This window comes from Anguilla rostrata, chromosome 2 (assembly GCF_018555375.3).
Source record: "Anguilla rostrata isolate EN2019 chromosome 2, ASM1855537v3, whole genome shotgun sequence".
Classification (NCBI taxonomy): domain Eukaryota; kingdom Metazoa; phylum Chordata; class Actinopteri; order Anguilliformes; family Anguillidae; genus Anguilla; species Anguilla rostrata.
In genome coordinates, this window is record NC_057934.1 from 42,548,993 (window position 1) to 42,570,773 (window position 21,781).

The 21,781-nt window shown below is 47.0% G+C and overlaps 1 protein-coding gene across 1 annotated transcript; it reads left to right on the plus strand.

The window, feature by feature from the left end:
• Positions 1-1,000: 1,000 nt before the first annotated feature.
• wdr90 (WD repeat domain 90) lies at positions 1,001-21,650 on the plus strand. Its single transcript, XM_064322335.1, has 43 exons — positions 1,001-1,374; positions 1,873-1,964; positions 2,073-2,249; positions 2,467-2,605; positions 2,714-2,884; positions 3,239-3,365; positions 3,566-3,630; positions 3,717-3,817; positions 4,090-4,344; positions 4,465-4,527; positions 4,616-4,684; positions 4,779-4,889; positions 5,145-5,290; positions 5,796-5,853; positions 6,067-6,185; positions 6,643-6,804; positions 7,254-7,384; positions 7,621-7,737; positions 8,039-8,274; positions 8,717-8,853; positions 10,911-11,041; positions 11,163-11,293; positions 11,738-11,899; positions 12,215-12,343; positions 12,560-12,693; positions 12,789-12,829; positions 13,039-13,164; positions 13,582-13,725; positions 13,862-13,947; positions 14,047-14,149; positions 14,440-14,561; positions 14,658-14,814; positions 14,896-15,086; positions 15,241-15,406; positions 15,816-15,933; positions 16,372-16,543; positions 16,774-16,896; positions 17,441-17,615; positions 18,800-18,930; positions 19,027-19,170; positions 19,356-19,475; positions 20,358-20,442; positions 20,808-21,650. Exons 1-43 carry the CDS (start codon positions 1,362-1,364, stop codon positions 20,963-20,965), a joined length of 5,538 nt encoding a protein of 1,845 aa, XP_064178405.1. The 5' UTR covers positions 1,001-1,361; the 3' UTR covers positions 20,966-21,650.
• The last annotated feature ends 131 nt before the right edge of the window (positions 21,651-21,781 follow it).

Genomic DNA, 21,781 nt, shown 5'->3' on the forward strand with positions numbered 1-21,781 from the left:
CATTGTATTGTTATAGGCAAAAATAATAATAAAATCAGCTTGTTGCAGGTAGGGCTGGAAGTGAACATCTTAGAGACAGACCACATTATGTTTCTATAAACACACAGTTTCAAACAGAGATGCTGCTTATGTGGTGAAAAGTAGTAATGATTCAGGTGGTCTGAGGGTGGATGGGGCCCAAAATAAAACACACACACACACACAGATATATATATATATATAATTACATGTGTCGTTCTGTCATTTCAAGGGGTCCAGGCAGTGTCCCTACGAAAAGTTCTAGAACAGACTTTAAGGCTTTGCAATTTATTTTTGTTTAAAGGAACGGCACATATTATATACCATATGCAAAAAGTCATAAAGAATCTTTTGACAGGTCTTGATGCAGTCAAGCTTTTATTTGAAGGTGTTTTCTGCAAACGAACCATTAGCAGGTCTAATGATTCTGTTGCAGATGGCCTCCCTGGAAATCTGTTCAGTGTGTCCTGTCCCTTCTACCTGTCCTGGATTGAAAAAGTGAACCATCTATTTCCCCGAGCTTTAGTATGACCATTCATGTTATTCTCTTTGCAGCTGTTTTCATAGATACAGAAGCCACATATACAATTTTTACATTCTTAATATATAATGTATTATATTTATATCATTCCGGTAGAAAATTTCGTCTTCAACAAGCCTAATCTGGTCAAGCTGATTTAAGATGTGCTTTTGACACTCCCAGATGGCTTTAGCTGGTCGACCAGCTGATCACCAGCTGACCTGCCTATCCACTCTCCCTTTCTTTATTTTAAATAACCACTTAATTTCACATCATGTCAGACATTTCGTATTGCAATTAGAACTACAGTAAAGAGTGTTCAATATTTTATAGTGAGTGGTCATGGTCGGTCATGATCAGAGACTGTAAAAATGAATGAATACTGATGAATACTTGCAAAGTTTTCCCCCGTAGAACTGCATCTCCCAGAATCATTTTGGTAGCAGAACGTGGGTACGTGCTGGTCATGGAAACGGCGGTATCTGCCGCGGGAGTATGAAGAGTGTTTACAGTTGGAGGAGCGGAGTTTGCTAGCACACTGAAGGAAGCATATCGTTGCCGAAATAAAATCGTTTGTGATTAAGACGGATCTTATGTTAGCTACTTAAAAATGGCTCAACCGATGCCAGTTTTTACGTCAGGTCGCTATGAAAAGAATACATATCTAGTTGGCTACTGTTCAGGAGCAAGTCACACTGCACAGTCGCTATCTAACTTAACCCGTTGACTATAAGTTAGATACTTAGCCATATAACGCTAGCAAAGAAAATTGTCCTAGCTAGTAATATAGCTGTATATTCGTGAATGAATCCCTTCCGTTGCAATGTCGTCTAGAGGTAATGTAACTACCTACCTAAGTTGACTATGGTCCAGTTTTATTTAGCTAGTGACGTTAATAATTGAACGTTGTTTCTATATGTGATAGCTAATGTTGTTCACTTGCTGATCTAGCTGTCTACCCCCAACCGGTGTATCCACTAAGTTCCCAAAAAAGAAAATAAACGTTAACGTTAGTTAGCGAGATTGTCCAAATAACGAGCAAAGTTGTCCGTTAGCTACGTGAATTTTATATGAATCTACGTGAATTCATCGGTTTTAGTTCTGTCAACTCACTGATTACGCAGACATCTGGTAACTTATTTCTGTAACAGTTCCCATGCATCTAGATAACCATTCATTTAGATAACTAACAAATGTTGCTAGAATTTCATTTTTCAAATGAATCATAGCTTACTGAAGTAGACATTGCTTTCTTAGTCACGTACCAGCTAGCCGAATCATTTGTGTTGTCCGTTACTCCTTTATGACTTGCGCTATTCTCATGTCCTTTCAAGTTTGGCAGCATCCTTACGTCAATATCTTTAAACACGTGAAGATAGAGGAATGGAAGAAATCAACCAGAGAAGGAGATGTGACCACCTATATGGTAAAGTAACTGTTTTGCTGCTGCCTGCATATCCATGCAGATGCCTCTAACTTAAGTTTAGGCGAACAGTTACTCAGGTTTTTTTTAATCAAATTTTTTTGTTCTCAGGACAAAACATTAAAGTGTTCAGTTTTTCGCATACGTGGATCAATTCCAGCCAGCACCTACATCCTGGTGCCAAAGACAAGTACCCAATCGCTTGGACTGACTGGACGCTACTTCTACCTGCTATTCAGACCCAGCCCTACCAAACACTTTGTGGTGCATTTGGATGTGGCTTCTCAGGTATAGTAGGACAGCCGGAAATAATACAGATGTACAAGAGCATTGTTTGCATCATGCAATTTATTGCTCAAGATTGGTTGCCTTTAATAATGAATCATAGAAGGTTAATCCAAAAAGCTGTCAAAAATTGGCAGTTGTGGAGATTGCAATCATGTCTAAAGTGAGTCATCACAATTCATTGTTTGTGCATTCCTTTTTCATGCTATTTCCCCTTCAGGAAAGTCAGGTGATCCGCATCTCCTTCTCCAACATGTTCAAGGAGTTCAAGTCCACAGCCACCTGGCTTCAGTTCCCCTTCCTGTGTGGAGCTGCTAAAGGCTCAGTGTATGAGAGCACGGCTAAAGCAGCCAGGCATGGTAAACAGCATCTGTTGTCACAATCAAAATCATCATTATTCCCCCTTTGCTAAAAACCATTCATTGGGATTTGTGTCAATCTGTGGTGTTTTTTTCTCTCATGCCAAGATTTGGTGGGCCCGGCTCCTCCCACGGTGCGCTGGACCTGCCTTTTGATAGACCTGCAGTATGTCCTCTCCGTCTACCTCAACCGCCGCCACAGCCACCTGAAGAGTGTGAAGCTGTGCGCCAACATGTCTGTAAAGAACATGTTCACCAGCGACCTGCTGTGTGACCCAGGTGAGGAGGTGTTCGTGCGAGAGGATGCTCTGGTTGCCCTTAGGAGCCATTACCAGCTGCAGTGCCACAAAGGCCGGCTGCTGTAACTCTGAAAGCACTGTGAAGTAGTTTGCCTCCGACTCATGTCTGTGCAAGCTCGACTTGCAAACTGCAGTGTGATGAGGTGCAGCAGCTAGTATCACATGATTCAGAGCAGAGCTCAAGCTTGTCTGTGCTTTCTCATGTTGATAGTGAAGGTTGCGGCAATGTGCATTGATAAATATGGCTGGGTTTTACAAACTGGGGAGAAGCATTGTATTTAGACTGTATTTAGAAAAATGAATTAAAAAGCACTTTATGCTCTCTAATCTCCAGAGCTGTCTTTCAATGAAGCCAAACATGCAGGAACAGGATCTGGGAAAGGCGCTGGTCCAATGCCGCGTGAAATGTGCTTCCCTGTGCCCAAGGGAGAAAGCTGGCATGATCTATATGACTTCATCAGGTAGCTGTCCTTCCTTCTTCCAAAGTGCCTGAGTACAGATCATTAGAATTATTCCAAGTGTGTTTAATCACACTGAAGCAAAACGAAAATCAGAGGCGTTCTTTTTGTCCTAATTAAAGCAACATCCAGCACACAATGGGACGGAGAGTAGCATACTGCTGATAGTATATTTTGACTGGCCCATAATATATATTCCCCAGGTTTCCTTCTGATGGAGCCAAGATGCCTTTTGATTCAATTCAGAAAGGGTGTACCAGTCCAACAAGTGAGTGAGATGTTTCTCATCAGATGTGCTGCTTCTCGGACCATGACACATTGCGCTACATGTGTTCTCATATTGTCTTGTTCCAGTTGGTTCCACAACATCTGAAAACCCTGTTCGTCAGGTTTCCATCAGCAAGCCTGTGAAGGACAGGGTCTCTCTTATCCAACAAATCACCAGCCCCAAACATGTGAGGGTCTTATGTCCTTTACTGTCTACAAGCTCTTGTTTCTGGAATTCCTTTGGAGAAATATTTAATTTGTGGTGTCAGCTTGGTTTTCAGGTATGTTCAGTGTTATAACTTAAAATACAAAAGGGTTGTTGTCATTCCTCTGTTTTCTATGGCAACATGAGTTGGATAGATCATTGCCCCCCACAGTCTGTCTGGGAATGGTTTTATGGTTGAAAGGTCTTTGTGCTGTACTTCCAGCTTGGTCAGTGCCCCCTCTCCCTCCCCCACAGCGCGCCAGGTATCACGTCCCTTTGGTGACCGCCAGCGTGCCTGAGCTGGGCATTCGGCCCGTCGTGCCAGGGCGCAGGGAGCTGCAGGACACCTGGCAGGATCCGGGGGAGGACGGGAGTCAGCCACAGGACCCGGACAGCCTGGACGAGGACGACACGCCCAGGATGCTGGGTATGGAAAACGAGGGCGTGCACGTCTTTGTGCACAGAGACGATGGAGTCGCCCTGCAAAGAGAGGACAGTGAAGGGGAGGAGGTGAGATTCCTGCCTTTCTCAACACTCCTCATCTAGCCGCAGTTTCCCCTGGTTCCTGTTTTCTATGTGCACATATGGGTGTGTTATAGCTGTGGCGTAGCTTCTCTGTGGATGTTTCAGATGGTGTGTACCACGGTCCCACGGCCAGTTTCCCTGCCTTTGAGGAAAGCGTCAGAGCGGCTGGTAAGGAACGAGCCCAGTCTGGAGGTGGAGAATTCAATAAGCTTCCTACACCTCCCTCTGTTTACGCCCTGCCTTTTCTCTCCTTCAGAAACTGCAGCCGGACCCCATCCTGAAGCTCAACAGAATCATTGGCTTTGGAGGGTGCACCACCAAATGTGTAAGTGGTAGTGTGTAGCTGGATGTATACTTTAAGTGCCCTACAAAGAACAGGAGAGCATTGCTGCAGACTGACTGTGACCTGGTGTCCCCAGGCACTGTGGACCAAATCTGGAGATGCGGTGGTGTACCCCTGTCATGCCGTGATCGTCTCGATGAAGATCTCCTCTGGACAGCAACGGTTTTTCATTGGGCACACGGACAAAGTGAGTGCTCAGGGCTGCTGTCAGTCCATGACAAGGAAATCGGGACGGTTACAAGCTGCAAATAACTTACGACTAATTTTAGTACGTAGCCATTGCATAGGCATTTTGACAAAAGCGTGTGAGCTTTGTCCTGAATAGGTGGGTGTTCATATGTTCATGGATATTTGAAGGATTGTTAGTGGTTTTGGGGTTGCTGCTACATCTCGGGTAGAGGAACATGGGTGGGCTTGATGGTGTGCTCCTGTATTGTGCCAGGTGTCAGCGTTGGCGTTCAACGGCGCCTGCACTGTCCTGGCGTCTGCGCAGATGGGCAATCAGAGCATCGTGCGTGTGTGGAACTACCTCAATGGCAGCTGCCTGGCCATGTTCAAAACCCACGCGCACTCTCTGTCCTCTCTCAGGTAACCTGTGCATGCTGTCCTCTCTGACTAAGACATAGTACTCAGCCCTGGTCTCAGCTGGTTGACGAATACATCTTGTATGCTTGCTAAAGAAGAGTCATTGGTTTGTGAATCCACGACACCAGAAAAATCATACAGAAGGGGATGATATTTATGCTGCTTTCAAAGAATCTTTTGATTCTTCTACCATACAATAACTGAACTAGTGGTAATGGTAGATTGCATTCATGTAGAGTTCTTTGGTCTTGAAGCGCTTTATCAATTAAGGGGAAAGTTCTTAGAAATAAATGTAATGATGGTTTAATGACTGCAGTGAGCCTCAGTTTAACGTCTTATCTGAAAGAAGGCGTCTCCTGCAGCACATGATACAGTCAGAAGAGTACAGAGACCCAAGGGTAATTCAGCATTAGGGTCTCGATGCAGCTGGTTCTGAGCTGACACTACTGTCTGTGAGACAGGACGGTTGAGACATTTGTGAGAACCGCTCTTTGGCGCTGTGTTTCAGCTTCTCCCACAGCGGTGGGGTTCTGTGTGGAGTAGGCAAGGACAGCCACAGCAAAACGGTGAGTGAAGCCTCCGCACGGCTGCTTCCGCTCCGCGCTTTCGTCGAAAAGGAAGCGAATGATCCGTCTGTTCTTCTGTCGCGCGGATCTGATTCGTTTTGAGCGCTGAGAGACGTGTGCTCACGTGCGTCTGCGGTCCCGTACGGTCACATTGCGCTTTTCTCAGAGGTGTCACTGCTCCTGTTTTGATTGGTCCTCTCCTCTGTGCCCCAGCTGGTGGTCGTGTGGAACACGCGGCGGGTCACCAAAGGAAAAGAGGTGGTGGTTTTGGCCAAGGCTCACACGGACGTGGACGTGCACACCATGAAGATCGCTTTCTTCGACGACACCAGGTGCCGCCCCCGCATAAGCGCCCTCTGTCCCCTCAGCCTGTCCCCTCGCTGACGCTAACGTGCTGCAGATATTTAATGTGCCGTTTGCTCGGCACGTCCGCTTGTGTTTCTCACTTTAAAAGGCAACTGGGTGTGTTAAACTTGTAATTAACTATGATGTTTTATGGGGCAAAAAATAGTTCTGCAGAAATGGATTGCAGAAAGTTGGATCCTTTTGCACATTAAAGTACTTCATTTTCTCAATTTTGTATTTCCCAAAAAGAACCCATGTGCATTTTTAATAGCTGCGGTGCTTTGTTTTTGTATCTCTTGTAAAATCTGCAAAAAAAGAAGTAATAATTTAAAAAATTTAAATACATAAAAATGAATAATTTGGAACAGCAAAAAATAGTGAGGTGGTTTAGGTGCAGAGTTCTGTGTGGCTCATTGTTTGCCTCACGGGTGCCTCTGTTCTCAGGATGGTGTCCTGTGGGAGGGACAACGTGCGCCTGTGGCGCGTGCGAAGCGGGTCCCTGCGCTCCTGCCCGGTGAACCTGGGCGAGTACCACGCCCTGGACTTCACGGACGTGGCTTTCGAGGAAGGGCACTGCGCGGACAAGGAGCCGGAGGACCGCACGCTGTGAGCCTTCCCCCCCGTTTGGGCTTCCGCGCCGACCTTTCCGCTCGGCGTACCCGAATCAAGTGGCCTTCCATTTACTGCACAGAGCTGAAGCGCTAGCCGCTAGCTCAGTAACACTGATTCAGAGTACAGGATTAGCCTTGGAAATATTAGCCTTGGCCATGTAGCCTGGCTGGCTCTCCAGTGAGCCATCACATGATTGCCCATAGTGTTGCCCGGGGAGTACAGGTTTCAGTTAATGCCGATTACACTTGGCTGTTAGCATGCATGGACACCCTTGCTAGCCTGTACTTTCCAATTACCACAGCGTGGTAAGTATAAAGAGCATCTGCTGTCTCGTTTGCCTAATTAGCCTTCCGAACACCTACATTGGGACATGTCGCACGTGTTTGCTGGAAAAAAAAAGATAATTGTGAGAGCTGTCGCCTTGGTTGTCTGTGTACGAGCAGGTTTGCGAGCAGCAGAAGCGGTCACATCCTGGAGATTGACTACAAGAGTGTGTCGATCAGGAACGTGCGGCGCCTGGTCCCTGCGCAGCAGGTGCACTCGGAGCGCAGGGAGAAGCAGACCTTCAGCACCGGTGAGTCGGCCTGCCCCAGGCGCATTTTAAATGCCATCAGTTTTCATTGGCACGGAGATGTGACGCTACTGCAGCTCACTTGTCCATTCCCTCAACGCCACTTAGTTTGGATTTATTGTGTAATTACATGTTTGCCATTTTAATTTTTGTGAAATTTTAGTGTAACGTGGCTGTTTGACTCCCAGATAAAGCGGCTGTTTGCGATTCCGCCGCTGATTGTGCCGTCTCCCTTGCAGGCCCCGGCATCGCCGTGAACAGCATCAGCGTTTCCTCGGCCTTCTGTGCCACGGGCTCAGAGGACGGCTACCTGCGCCTCTGGCCTCTGGACTTCTCCAGTGTTTTTCTTGAGGCCGGTGAGGACCGCGGGGCTGCCTGTGTTTCTCCTCATTTCAGACCCTCTCTCCTGCGGTGGTCTTTCTGTCAGAGCACTGTCTGCATTTTTAACATGCAGACCAGGTCTAGGGACTGCTGTAGGAATGGGCCCGTACACACGTCATGCGCACACGCACACACACACACACACACACACACACTCTCACATGCACACACACGCATGCACACAAAACGCAACACCTGAAGCGTGCGCACATCACCAGATTGGTAAATACAAAGCTCCCCCTGGTGGCTGAACTGTGTCAGTGTCTCTGTCCACAGTGCATGAGGGGCCAGTGAGCCTGGTGGCGGTCAGCGAGGAGGGGCTCAGCGTGCTGGCGGCCACCAGCACGGGGAACCTGGGCTACCTGGACGTTAGCAGCCGCAAGTACAGCACGCTGATGAGGTCACACACCGACACCGTGCTGGGCTTCTGCGTGGACGGCATCCGCAGGCGCATCACCACTGCCTCCCGCGACGGCAGCGTCCGCATCTGGGACCTGGACTCCCTGCAGCAGGTGGACACTGCACTTCCTGTGTGTGTGTGTCTGTCTGTCTGTGTGTGTGTGTGTCTGCCTGTCTGTGTGCCTGTGTGTGTCTGTCTGTCTGTCCGTCTGCCTGTCTGGATGTCTGTGTGCCTGTGTGTCTGTCTGTCTGTCTGTCTGTGTGTGTGTCTGTCTGTCTGCCTGCCTGTCTGTCTATGTATGTATGTGTGTCTGTCTGTGTGTGTGTGTGTGTGGCTGTCTGTCTGTCTGTCTGTGTGCGTGTGTGGTTTTCTGTCTGTGTGTGTGTGTGTGGCTGTCTGTCTGTCTGTCTGTGTGTGTGTGTGTGTGGCTGTCTGTCTCTCTGTGTGTCTTTATGTGGTTCATTATGAACATAGCTCAGTCAGCAGTAGTTAATGTCCAGTGCGTGGTAATGTATTTGAATCCGGTTAACAGTGCCCTCTGTGTGTCGCTCCAGCTATATGACTTTGTCTCTGAGGACGTGCCCTGCTCGGTGGCCTTCCACCCCAGTCAGCAGGTGTTCTCCTGTGGCTCCAGCTCCGGGATGGTGCGGGTCTTCAACATTGCCAGTGCCAACTTGCTGGCAGAGCACAAGTGAGTTTCATACCAGTATTTGCATCTGTGATAAGTGAGTTTATATGTGCTAAGATCAGGCTGGTGTCATCAGAAAAGAAAAAAGAATTGCATTCTCTGTAAACCCTAGAGATGGTTGTGCGTGAAAATCCCAGTAGATCAGCACTTTCTGAAATACTCAAACCAGCCCGTCTGGCACCAACAACCATGCCACGTTCAAAGTCACTTAAATCACCTTTCTTCCCCATTCTGATGCTTGGTTTGAACTTCAGCAGATCGTCTTGACCATGTCTACATGCCTAAATGCATTGAGTTGCTGCCACGTGATTGGCTGATTAGATATTTGCGTTAACGAGCAGTTGAACAGATGTACCTAATAAAGTGACCGGTGAGTGTATATGAGGAACAGCAGAGGTCCAAGGATTGATCCCTGAGGAACACCACATGTTATGGTAGCCCTATTAGATGCCCATCCTTTGGCTTGCACAGACTGTTCACTGTCTCTCACATAACTCTCAAGCCACTCATATGAAAGATTGTGAAAACCATAAGAGTTTGGTTAATACAATATTGTGAATTACAGTGTCAAAAGATATGTCAAAAATATGCCAAGCACATATTCATTATTGTTTAGGGCAGTGAAGATTTGATCAACAGGTTAAAGTAGAGCCATGTCTGTTGCGTAATTTCTGTGAAATCCATATTGATGATCATGCAGTATGCTGCTGTTGGTTAGGTGCTGTGGTATTCTGTTAGAAATGAGCTTTTCGGGTCAAGGGCCTAATTCAAAGAGCAGTCTCTTCATTAATGCCTTCACACCTCTCCGTTTCCCTCGCTCTCTCTCAATGGCCTGATATCATCGACGGGGTTTTGAATGTAGGACGGGGTGCATCCTCGCTCAAACGAGCTTTATGTCCGCCGTGAATTGGACTCTTTGTGTCGGGGGTGGTTTGTATTCATGACAACGTGTGCTGTGCCGTCTTGTGCTTCTGTGGGTTTGGCAGCGTACGTATACATCTACGCATCTTGTGTGGAACCGAAATGCGCGCTTGACTCAAATATAGTACGCATCCGGCCCTCTGCTCAAAGCCCTGCTAGCAGGGAGTAAAGTACGCGGTACACAGAAATACGTACAGTGTCGATTTAATAATGGGGCTCTCCTGCTTGCCATAGGTGCAAAATGCACATTCAGAATAGCTTGTTAAGTAAAGTTATCAACTTCAATAGCAGCAGTGAAGCTAGACCTGGAGATGAATGCTATGACCATAGGCTGAGAGCAGGACCGACTGACATGCTCAGACCCTGCACTTGAAGTGTACAGACGAAAGGAAGGACTGTGCGTTGAGATTTAATTCGGCTGAAAAATGCCATCTTCAGCTCGAATTTAGGCTAGTGATGCTAATGCGCGGGTGAGATAAGATTTTGTAGTGTATATTTTGTGCCTGTTATGGTATAACAATTGAGTCTTCAATGTTGGTGTTGTTCATCACTTAAATGGCTTGGTGCCATGTCAGAATTGTATAGCTGTTTGTGCTGGACTGGTATTGTTCACTGGTTCAATTCTGACATCAGTCTGAGTGGACTTGACATGTTGCCTTTGGTTACTCTTACATAATAAAGACTGCTGGTAATTGTTAGATTTCCGTGGTGGTCGAGGTCGACATCTGCTGGTTGAAATGTGAAGCTTTGAAAGCTGCTTGCATACTGAAACTTCAAGGGAATGTTTTAACGTAGCTGCACTTTGTCAGTCCTCTCCCCCACCCCCTGTAGCTCTCCCACCTTTTGTACTTATACAGGTCATGGTATTTTGAGGGTTTTAGCTTCTATTTTTATGATTTTACTTTTCTCTTGTTTGGGGCTTGTTCTGGTATTGTCAGTTTACATTTAGAATTTGTACTTTGGTTCTTAGTTAGCATAGTTAACCTGCGCTAGTACTTCAGTGATGTGACATTTACTCACTGGTCTGGGAATGTGCTACTGCTATTCATAAGGTTTCTCCTGTGTTGTAAGTGGCTCTGGATAACTGAATGGGATGTACTGGACTGGGTGTGACGGCCAGGCTGTGATTGTCTCTGCAGGCAGCACAGGGGAGAGGTGATCGGCCTGGCCTTCTCCCCTGACGGGGAGTTCATGTACAGCGCCGGCTCTCTGGGCTCTCTGGTTCTCTATAACGCCTCGCAGGACGACCACCACATCCTCAGAGCCCTGGGTGAGTCTTTTCCACTCTAATCTGAATGTGAAGGTGAGGATGTGAGCTCATTCATGCCCGGCGAGTAGGCTGCCCCCCCCCCCCCCTCTGTCAGGTGACTCGCGCTCCTCCCCCTGCGCAGGTAACGTGGTGGCGCGGGGCGTGGAGCGCAGTCCGGACGCCCTGACGGTGAGCAGCGACAGCCGCTGCCTGGCGTTCGTCGGGCCCTCGGAGCACATCGTCACCGTCATGGACGCTCGCTCCCTGGATGAGGTACTGATGTCATGACTCACTTACCAGGCTCATGTCATGTGACACATTAATTACAACACAAGCAGAGACACGGCCAGTGATATTGGTTTAGAGCAGTACAGTTGATTAACCAAATGTTCAAATGAAAAGGGAACAATAAAACCATCTTTGCATCCTAGCAGACTGAATAATGATCAGCTAAACCAGCATTACCTTATGTCTTTGTCAACTCGTGAAGAATGACTGACTATTACAGTGACTAAGAATAAGCTGAAAAGGGCTCCTTAGAAGTCACTAAACTGATTGATCAGATTTTGCTTGGGAATTATGGGACCCGTCGCAAAGTCTGTCTTAATTATAGTATTCCCCGAGTTTTTCCTGAATGCAAGATAGAAAACGGTGCATTAGCAGTAGAAGGCCTGACTGGATGCTCTCGTGATGGTGGCCCCTCTCCCTCTCCCTCAGCTGCTGAGGGTGGACGTGAGCATCCTGGACGTGGAGAGCACCAGCCTGGACTCGGCTGTGAAGGTCTGCTTCCCCCCCGCCTCCACCGGGCACCTGCTGATCGCCACCTCCGCCAACAAGATCCTCTGGCTCTATGCCAAAACGGGGAGGCTGCTGAGAGAGGTGACCGAGACCCCCGGGCGTTTCTGGGGTTTAGCTTTTCTGGATTCATTCCAGAGAGTACCTGGTGACTGGATTATCTAGACACAGAACATTTTCATTTGATTAACACCCTGTTCACACTGTTCAGAATAAAACCAAGTCTGAGAATCGCCTCTTCAGTATGCGAGGTGCAAGTGTTAATTTAACCCTCCGTTAGAGTAAGCAGTACAATGTTAGTGTAAAATGTATGTAAAGTACAAACGCTGTTGGTTTTTCTGTGTGGGGCCTGTGTTAACTTGTGGTGTTGAGGTGTGGACTCTCTCCTGCCCCCTGCAGGTGTCCAGCGTGCACAAGCAGCAGTGCAGCTCGCTGGCGGTGAGCGAGGACGGCCGCTACCTGCTGAGCGCGGGGCACAGGGTGCTCAAAGTGTGGGACTACAGGATGCAGCTGGACGTCAACGCACAGGTGAGGGGTGGGCTGCCTGGCTCTATCTGAAGCTATAGAAAATACATCTGTTAATAATAACAACGAAGATACTCATGGAGAGAGGCTCCTATGTTTTCAACGATTGAGGCAAACCAAATTAATATATCATTTGCGGTGACGTTTGCTTGAGTTACATTTATAAAAATTTATGCTGGTGTTTGTCTGTCTGTCTGTCTGTCTGTCTGTCCGTCCCAGGTATTCATTGGCCATTCCCAGCCCATACAGCAGGTGAGCTTCACTCCGGACCAGCTGGGTGTGGTCAGTGTGGGGGAAGCTGTCTTCTACTGGGACTTCATGGCCCATTCAGAGGAGTCAGTGAAGAGGAGGAGGTAAGAGTCCACCTCCATAGTCACACACATTTGTAGATGCACACACAATGGCTTCATGCACACTAACAACACATCCTTTCTGTCTGCTGTTTTAGCCCTTCTCCTGTTGTTAGGTCTGCCTCTCCTTTTAAATCAGGTAAGTTCCTGTAAAGGCCCGTCAATCATATTTGAGTCAGATTTGCTGTGCTCATTATGTAATGTGTTATTCGTTCAACCTCATGTGTTGGTAATTTTGATGGATAAAGCTGGATACTGAAGTAAAGCAGTAAGCATTAACTTCTCTGCCAGTAAGCAGCCTGTACAGTGAGTATTCTTAGTTGTCGATCTTGTCCTGTCCTGCTCCAGAAGATAATTTGCGGAGCATCAGTCCGATGCTGCTGTCCAATGGGATGCCTCGACAGACTGTGCCCCTCCCATCAGCCTCCCCGCCGTGTCTGGACATCAGCTCTATGAACAGAAACAGCCTTGAAGGTGGGGCACTTATGGACAGCCCTGGCCTTTCAGTACTTAGTTAGTTACAGGCAATCGTTGGATACATAATATAAACCGAGTCTGTACTATATGTGTCTATGTCTGTGTGTGTGTGTGTCTGTGTGTGTTTTGTCTCTGTGTGTGTCTGTGTCTGTGTGTGTATGTGTGTGTGTGTGTCTGTGTCTGTGTGTGTATATGTGTGTGTCTGTGTGTGTGTGTGTGTGTATGTGTGTGTGTGTGTCTGTGTCTGTGTGTGTATATGTGTGTGTGTGTGTGTGTCTGTGTGTGTCTGTGTCTGTGTGTGTGTGTGTGTGTGTCTGTGTGTGTGTGTGTGTCTGTGTGTGTCTGTGTGTGTGTGTGTCTGTGTGTGTGTGTGTGTCTGTGTGTGTGTCTGTGTGTGTGTGTGTGTCCTTGCAGCCCTGTCTGCGTGTGAGGGCTCAGAGGAGGCGGAGCCCCTCGCTGCCCCGTCCCCTGCAGTGTCGGGGTCCTTCCTCCGGGTCACAGAGATGGCAGTGAGCGGGGACGGAGCCAGCCTGAGGAACGGAGTCACCTGTCACTCAGGCAAGAGAGGCGTGGCTTCGCTCAGCTTAGGCGCTTTACTAGGCTTTTCCCTCACACGTTTACCAGTGCATCTGGGAAGTGTTTATCACTTCATTCTTGTTTTGACCCAAGTATCATTGTGGTTATCCTCTTTCAGTGGATAAAGTGGAGGAGAAGCCGTCAATTCGTCCTGATTCCTACAGGCACTTCACTCCGCGCTTCAAGACCTCTGTCCTGGATCAGGTGCAGTGGCCCTTGTGCTCACTCAGACGTGTGTAATGTTCTGATCGGCTCCAACAGTGACTATAATTTCCCAGAATTCCCTGCTTGTCTCTGTCTCAGGGTGCCGCGGCTCCCCAGGCTGGAGAGGAGGGCCTGAAGCTGAAGGCTGTGATTGGATACAACGGGAACGGGCGGGGCAACATGGTCTGGAATCCAGACACGGGTACGTTCCGCCGGTGTCTCCTAGCAGCGTAAGGCGCTCGGGTCACAGCGAGGCATTACATTACATTACAGGCATTTAGGAGACGCTTATCCAGAGCTACTTACATTGTATTCAGTTATACAGCTGGATACATACTGGAGCAATGCAGGTTAAGTGCCTTGCTCAAGGGTACAACGGCAGTGTCCTTACCCGGGAATCAAACCTGCGACCTTTAGGTTACAAGACCAAATCCTTAGCCATTATACTACACTGCCTCCCCACACAAGGCTCTCTCCCCTGTGCCGCCGCAGGTCTGTTCGCGTACTCCTGCGGCTGTGTGGTGGTGGTGGAGGACCTGCACACGGGCTCCCAGAGGCACTGGCTGGGCCACGCCGAGGAGATCTCCAGCCTGGCCGTGGCCAACGACGCGCAGGTACAGCTCCGCGCCCGAGACGTCGCGCCGTCTCGCCGGCCGGGAGGGTGGAGCCGGTTCTCATGCCCGTCTGTGTGTTTGTGTTTCCCCGTGCAGACGGTGGCTTCGGCGTCGGCGGGCAGCGGCGGCTCCGCCAGCCTCATCTGCATCTGGAGCGTCCGCGACGGCGCCTGCAAAAATACCCTCTCTCACCACAAGGGGGAGGTGCAGGGCTTGGCCTTCTCCAGAGACGACCTCTACTTCCTGTCCATTGGTCAGTTACAGTCGACTGTAGATTTGCTGGGGTTGTCTTTGAAGTGCTGATGGGAAATTGAGTTTTTTTTTCTTGTGGCAGGAGACTACACGGACCCGGGGGTGGCGCTGTGGAGCACCAGGACGTACCAGCTGCTGTCCAGCGTCGGCCTCCAGCAGCCGCTCCACGATATGGCCTTCAGCCCCTTCGCTGCCAGCCAGCTTGCCTGCGTGGGGAGCTCTGGCGCCCTCTTCTGCCTCATCGAGTCAAACGGCCTGGATGTGCAGCTAAAGGTGAGATTTATTTTGGAACAAGATTTCATTTTCTTTTGTGACGGCAAGTTCCTTCAGATTAAGGAGTAACTGGTTTTCATGAATCTTTGACGAGCTGCGGGGTGGTTTCTGTTGAGCGGTGAGGGACTGTAAGGCCAGTGCGTCTCCTCTCCAGGTGCAGACTGCCCCTGTGCCAGACGAGGTGGGGGAGGTGGAGCTGACGTCGCTGTGCTACGCCGACGGCATCCTGTACACGGGCACCAACAGCGGGCGCGTCTGCGCCTGGGACTGCCCCTCCCAGCGCTGCTTCATGACCTGGGAGGCGGACGAGGGCGAGATCGGTCAGTCCGCCAGCCCTCCCTGTCTGTGCTGAGTGGGAGCTTTGCACACACAGGACAGATACTAGACAAGTCAAGTCAGGCCTCTATCAGGACAGTGTCTTTGTAACTGCAAGACAGGTAATCGAAGGGATGTGAGAAGTACTTTTAGTCAAGTAACATTTGCTGAGCGTACATCCAGTAAGGTGGTGGTGATGTTAGACATTACATTACAGGTGTTTAGCAGACGCTCTTGTCCAGAGAAACTTACACAACTCTTTACATTACATTGCATCCATTTATACTGCTGGGTATATACTGAAGCAATGCAGGTTAAGGGTAGAACGGCAGTGTCCTAGCTGAGAATCGAACCAACTTGGTTTTGTATTGTGAGCGTTGCTGTGGTGGCAGTGGGGTTACCTGTGTGTTTCAGGGGTTCTGCTGTGCAGGGAGAACCGCCTCCTCACGGGCAGCAACACTAAGAGAGTCCGGCTGTGGGCGGTGGCGGCCGTGCAGGGGATGAGGCCTGGGCTGGAGACCTCCGAGGGCAGGTGTGAGAACCTTCTTTGTGGTTTCAGGGTGCGCTCCCTAATTATCCACACTCCACCTGACAGAGCCCGGTAAACTCGGGCAGTGTAAGGAAGACGCCTGAACTGTCCTCTGTTTGCATGCTTTTCTGGTTCCTGCATTGTCTGTTCTTATTGGCGTCTTTGTTCTTACTGGTCTGTGTGTTTGCACGTATTCACACGTTGGATTCACTTACTGAGTAGAATTTGAGAAAAATAACCTGCCGCTCTTTTGGAAGGTCAGTTAATAAAAATATTATTCTTTCTTAAATTACTTTTTACTACATTTTTATTCTATATGTCATTAAGTACACACTTTTGATCCTTGTGAATAGTACCAGACCACCTGTATCTAATGTGAAGTATGAGACTCTCTCTCTTTTTCTTTGCTCTGTCGATATTGCTTGTGTCTTTGCCCGTCAGCAACGCTATGGTGCTGCTGGAGCAGGAGATGACCCTGGACGGGACGGTGGTGAGCGCGGCCTTCGATGACGTCATGGACATGGGCATCGTGGGCACCACCGCGGGCACCCTCTGGTACATCAACTGGGTGGAGAACACCAGCATCCGGCTCATCAGCGGGCACAAGAGCAAGGTGGGCTCCGGCCCGCCCACATCGTCGCGCACTCCGCTGGCATTAAAACCAGATCAGTGTGAGATCCTCAGTGCTGAATTCGGCTGACTTGTTCCTGAGCTAGACTTAGGGAATTACCATGATGGGTTTCTACCATTATGCCTGTCTGTGCAATGCCGCCATTTCTGGAGGGAAGTTAAATATAAATGGTAAGCAGGCCTCTGAAGGCTGTGTGTCTCTGGCCCGTCCAGGTGAATGACGTCCTCTTCAGCCCGGACGAGAGTAGCTTCGCCACGTGTGGGGAGGACGGCAGCGTGCGGGTGTGGTCGGCACCTAGCAACGAGCTGCTGGTGCAGTTCCAGGTTCTCACTCAGGTGAGCAGCAGCCACTGTTCAGTGGCCAGCGCCCACACCACAGATATGTATCAGATATAGATATACATATTACATATAGATATACATATCAGAAGCATACATATCAGATGTAAATATAGATAGCAGATAGACATGTCAGATATATACATATTATGTATAATTACACTTATTAAAGATGTACATATCTTATATGAATATACATATAAGATATATACATGACTCAGATATAGATATGCATATGACATATATACACATCACATATAGATATACATATCAGAAGCATACTTACCAGATATATAGTTGTCAAATATACAGATCGGATATATACACATTACATATAAATATATGTCAAAGATACACATATTAGAGATATACATATCACATATAGATATATATATATATCTGTTATATACATATCAGATATAGATATACAAACTGATATGAACATACATATCAGACATAGATATGCTTAGATGTAGATATACATATCCCGCTTGAGTGTGTGAGTGTGTGTTCAGTAACACTAATGCTGTGCGCTCTGCAGAGCTGTCAGTGCATCTGCTGGAGCCCAGAGCTGGGCTCCTCCAAAGGAGGCCAGTTCATTGCGGCGGGGTACAGCGACGGGACTCTGCGCATCTTCCGATTGGCCACCTCTGAGATGGAGCTGAAGCTGCACCCCCACCCCGTGTCCGTCACGGCCGTGCAGTACTCTGCAGCTGGTGAGAGAGGGAGCGCATTTGGCTTCTGTTTGCCTTCAGCTGGATTTGCATGTATTTTCCTAATGTATGTATTTTGGCCCTCATTGCTTCAGGGTTCATGGCGGTGTTGTAGGGCATTGGTCCAGAGCTGTTGTCCCATAAGGACTGTGACTGCTACAGAGGTGGACAATTCCTAATCCATTTGGTCTTCTTCTTGGCTCCCATGCTGCAAAATCTTGTAGTACAGCCCTATCTTTGGTAGTCCAGGTATATATATTGGTATAATGGAATGTAAATGTGTATATCTCTACCATTAGTACAGAAAATGTTGCAAACTTACTACACCTTTATTCTGTCTTTTATTTGGTGAGGATTGTACTGTATTTTTAAAATTCCAACAATTTGTAAATTTATAAAATCAGAAATTTGAGTTAAAATAAGATGTTACCAGAAGAACAATTCTGCCAGCTATTGGCAATGTAGGCTTACGAAAGGCAAAACAAGTTAGGTAGTACTATATAAAAAAGAACAGTTTGGAGAACTAGCTTAGTAACATTTTATTCAGTTTCTGAAAACACTAGCTTGCAATATACAGTAACTAAGATATTCCTGTTAGCCTGGGTTAATGGCATATTTCAAAATGTTTACTTGGTGAGGTATTTCTTTGATATGGTTTTTCTTGCCTTAGTGCTAACAGGCATTGACTACTGCTGGCATGCCTAAGCTAACATTACTTAAGGGAAGGGGAATTTCAGAAATTCTAGCTCCAATCTCTTGTCTGAATACAAAAAGTTGCTTTGAAAAGTCAGGAGCTCCAGCCTACTTATCTAATCAAGGGAGAACCAGCTGAAGGTCACCCAACAGACATTACTTGTACTCTCAGCCAATCAGATCTTTTTGTTAACCATATGTATCCAGGGCCAAGAGAATTTACTGGTAGTCCCCTTGGGTCTTGATGCAGGACAGAAAAGTGGCAGTGCAGTATTACTGATTTGTCCACCCCCTTTTATTTTGGCACTATGAGACTGACAAACATGTGACCTGTTAAATTGTGTGTAAGGCTGATGATAGGTTGCCACGGTGATGAAATGGCAGTGCAGAAACAATGAGAGATTTATGTATGGGAGCAGCGCAGTGACCACAGATACAAACGTGCTGTTGCTGGTGTCAACACAAGGGCACTGTATGACCCCTCTCTCCCACAGGCCAGGTGCTTCTCTCAGGCGGTAAGGATGGCCTGATGGCCATCAGTAGCCCCCTCACCGGGATGACCCTGCGCATCATCAGCGATCACAAGGGGGCGCCCATCAGCACCATTCAGTGCGTCAAGAGGAAGGTCAGAACCAGACCGCAGTCTCGCTCTTGCAGTTTGGAGCATGGGATGATTTAAATAAGCAGAAGTAACTGTAACTGTTTTTTGGCTGTGTTGCAGTGCATAGAATTTGGACTTGAAGGAAATGAGATGTGGTTGGCTGCCAGTGCGGACAGGCGTGTCAGTATCTGGGCGTCTGATTGGACGAAAGACAAGTGTGAGCTCCTGGATTGGCTCACCTTCCCAGCCCCTACCAGCCCTGAGGTAGCTTTGAAAAAATCTATTAACAGATAACAATATTTTGTTAACTTTTCAAAATGAGTAACAAGAAATCGAATTTGCTCCTTTCCTTATTTGTCTATTTTAAGGCTTGTATTTAATGTATTTATTGAGACTGTGTGAAGTGACTGTACGTCTCCCCTGCACTCCTCTCTTGTCCTATTTGTAAGGCTCCCGACAGCCTGCCCCCCAGCCTGGCTGCTTTCTACCCCAGTGACTCGGGCATAGTGTTGTACACAGGATACGGAGTAGAGAAGGAAATGTCATTCTACAGCCTGTCCAAGAAACAGGTAATTTGGGTCATTTTTCAACAGACGTAACTTTGTCTCGGACGTGGCATCAGCCCAGACACAATAAATGCGAGCAGTGTGAGCGCTCGTAATGCGGCCATGTTGGTGACAGTGGTCCCTCAGAAATCTGCACACGCACCCCAGGCCTTTGCCTGATGCCAGAATTAAAACAAACTTTTCCACAGGGGAACTGTTTATATTTACAGAGGTTTATCTGGTGTATCAGTTACTTTTCCATTCCGGCTAAAGGAAGGTATGTGAATAAGTCTGTTGACGAGAATAGCTTTCTTCACAGCTGTGCTAGCTGTACAAGCTACATGTATAAACCTGAACTGCCTGAAAAATAGCTCGTTGAACATCGTTGATGACAGCTGAGCAGAGTTCTTATTGTAATTTACAGCAAAGAACTTAATGTTGCCTAGCCGTAAGCTAATGTTTTTGATAAAATGTATTAGAAGCTGTTAGGTTCACATTTCCTACTGAAACAAAAAACATATTTTACAAATTACACGCACTTCTGAATGAGCATATGCAACCGCAACGACTGCTCAAAAGCATGCATTATATATTGAGTGTTACTGTGGATAAACACAGCAAGAATAGATTATACTGTTATTTGTATCCATGTCAGTTGTCGATCATTACAGAGTAACTGAGTCCTAAATAGTTAAATTCGTTAAATCATGTAGACCCTTAACTATTTTCACACTGAGGAAACATATAAAAAAAATTTTTTTGACTGCAATCTGTGATATTGTGACAGTAAAACTGGTTGTTTTCACAGTTGTTTCTCACTGCCGTCATAATATTGGGCAGTGGGCATACTTTGAGATATGCCCCTGTAACCTGTTAATATTTTACTCATGGTACTTCTTGCCACAGGTGATTAAGAAGATTGCTTTGTCTCACTGGGCAACATGTCTGGGCCTCTCGCCCATAGGTTCTCTTGTCGCTGTTGGTTCTAACGGTAAGTCCACTTCCTCTTCCCATGTTTAGTGATATGTTGGTGTATAGTACAGTGTGCTACTTTTGTCCTCAGTGATGCGTTGTGTACAGTGTGCTATATTTGTGATCAGTGATGTGTTGTGTACTGCGTGCTAAAATTGTTCTTAGTTATGTATTGTGTACAGTGTGCTATATTTGTTCTCAGTGATGTGTTGGATTTAATAGTGTGCTATATTTGTTCTCAGTGATGTGTTGGATTTAATAGTGTGCTATATTTGTTCTCAGTGATGTGTTGGATTTAATAGTGTGCTATATTTGTTCTCAGTGATGTGTTGGATTTAATAGTGTGCTATATTTGTTCTCATTCATGCCCTCTTCTCTCCACAGAACGCCTGTTGAAGCTCATCAAGTCCACTAGCGGAAAGTTCCAGGACTTTCCCACCCACAGTGACTCTTTGCAAGTGTGTCGGTTCTCCCCTTCAGGGAAGTGCCTGTTCACATCAGCCTACAATGAGATCCTGCTGTGGGGGGTGCATGGGCTTTAGGCAAGGGGCTCCAAGGAGCCTCATGCTGCAGCATCCAGGCCACAGCAGCACTGCATCTCTTCAGCCTCAGTCTGAGCCGTATTAGATCGCCTTATCATCAGTGGGTTACTGGCTCTGCCCAGCCATTCATTTGTATGGACGAGCTGAAGCTGGTGAATGGATGGATTTTGAATTTAGAATTCAAAATTTTAAGTAGTTCTTGCTTATAGGTTTGGACAAAGAAAATGCCTGTTTTGTGGGTTCTGTGAAGGATTTTTTTTATTTGTTGCACATTTAATTTATTTCTTCAAGAAATTTCTTGAATTTTATTTCTCGATCCACCAGATGTTTGGGTCTTGATGCCTTTCCTTCTCCATGGTTCTTACACAATTACATGAGAATCTTTCTCTGACATCACACGCCTGATCCTTCCTTGGAATTTCTTGTAGTTTACATTAAATTGAACTGGTGTTGAGACCGAGATATAGTATAGTTTTCAGAATTTAGTTGGGGACAAAATGAATTCCTCTGGCTTTTATTTCCAATCTCAGATACAGTATCTTATCTGACCAGAGTGATGAAGAAATACTTGAATTATGAATGTAATACAGTTTGCTTATAGCTGGAGAAGAGCATGTACCAGTTTTGGTCACAAGTGTAGGAATGTTGTGCTCATGTTTTTAATAAAGTTTTTTATAGAAAGAAATGCATGCTGTCAGTTGCCTTTTCTACACAATGTTACCCACATGCACAAATTAGCACATAATAACATGATGTAACATGTAACATGAATAACGGTGAGCCTATATAGGGAATAATCAACCGTCTGTGAAGAGC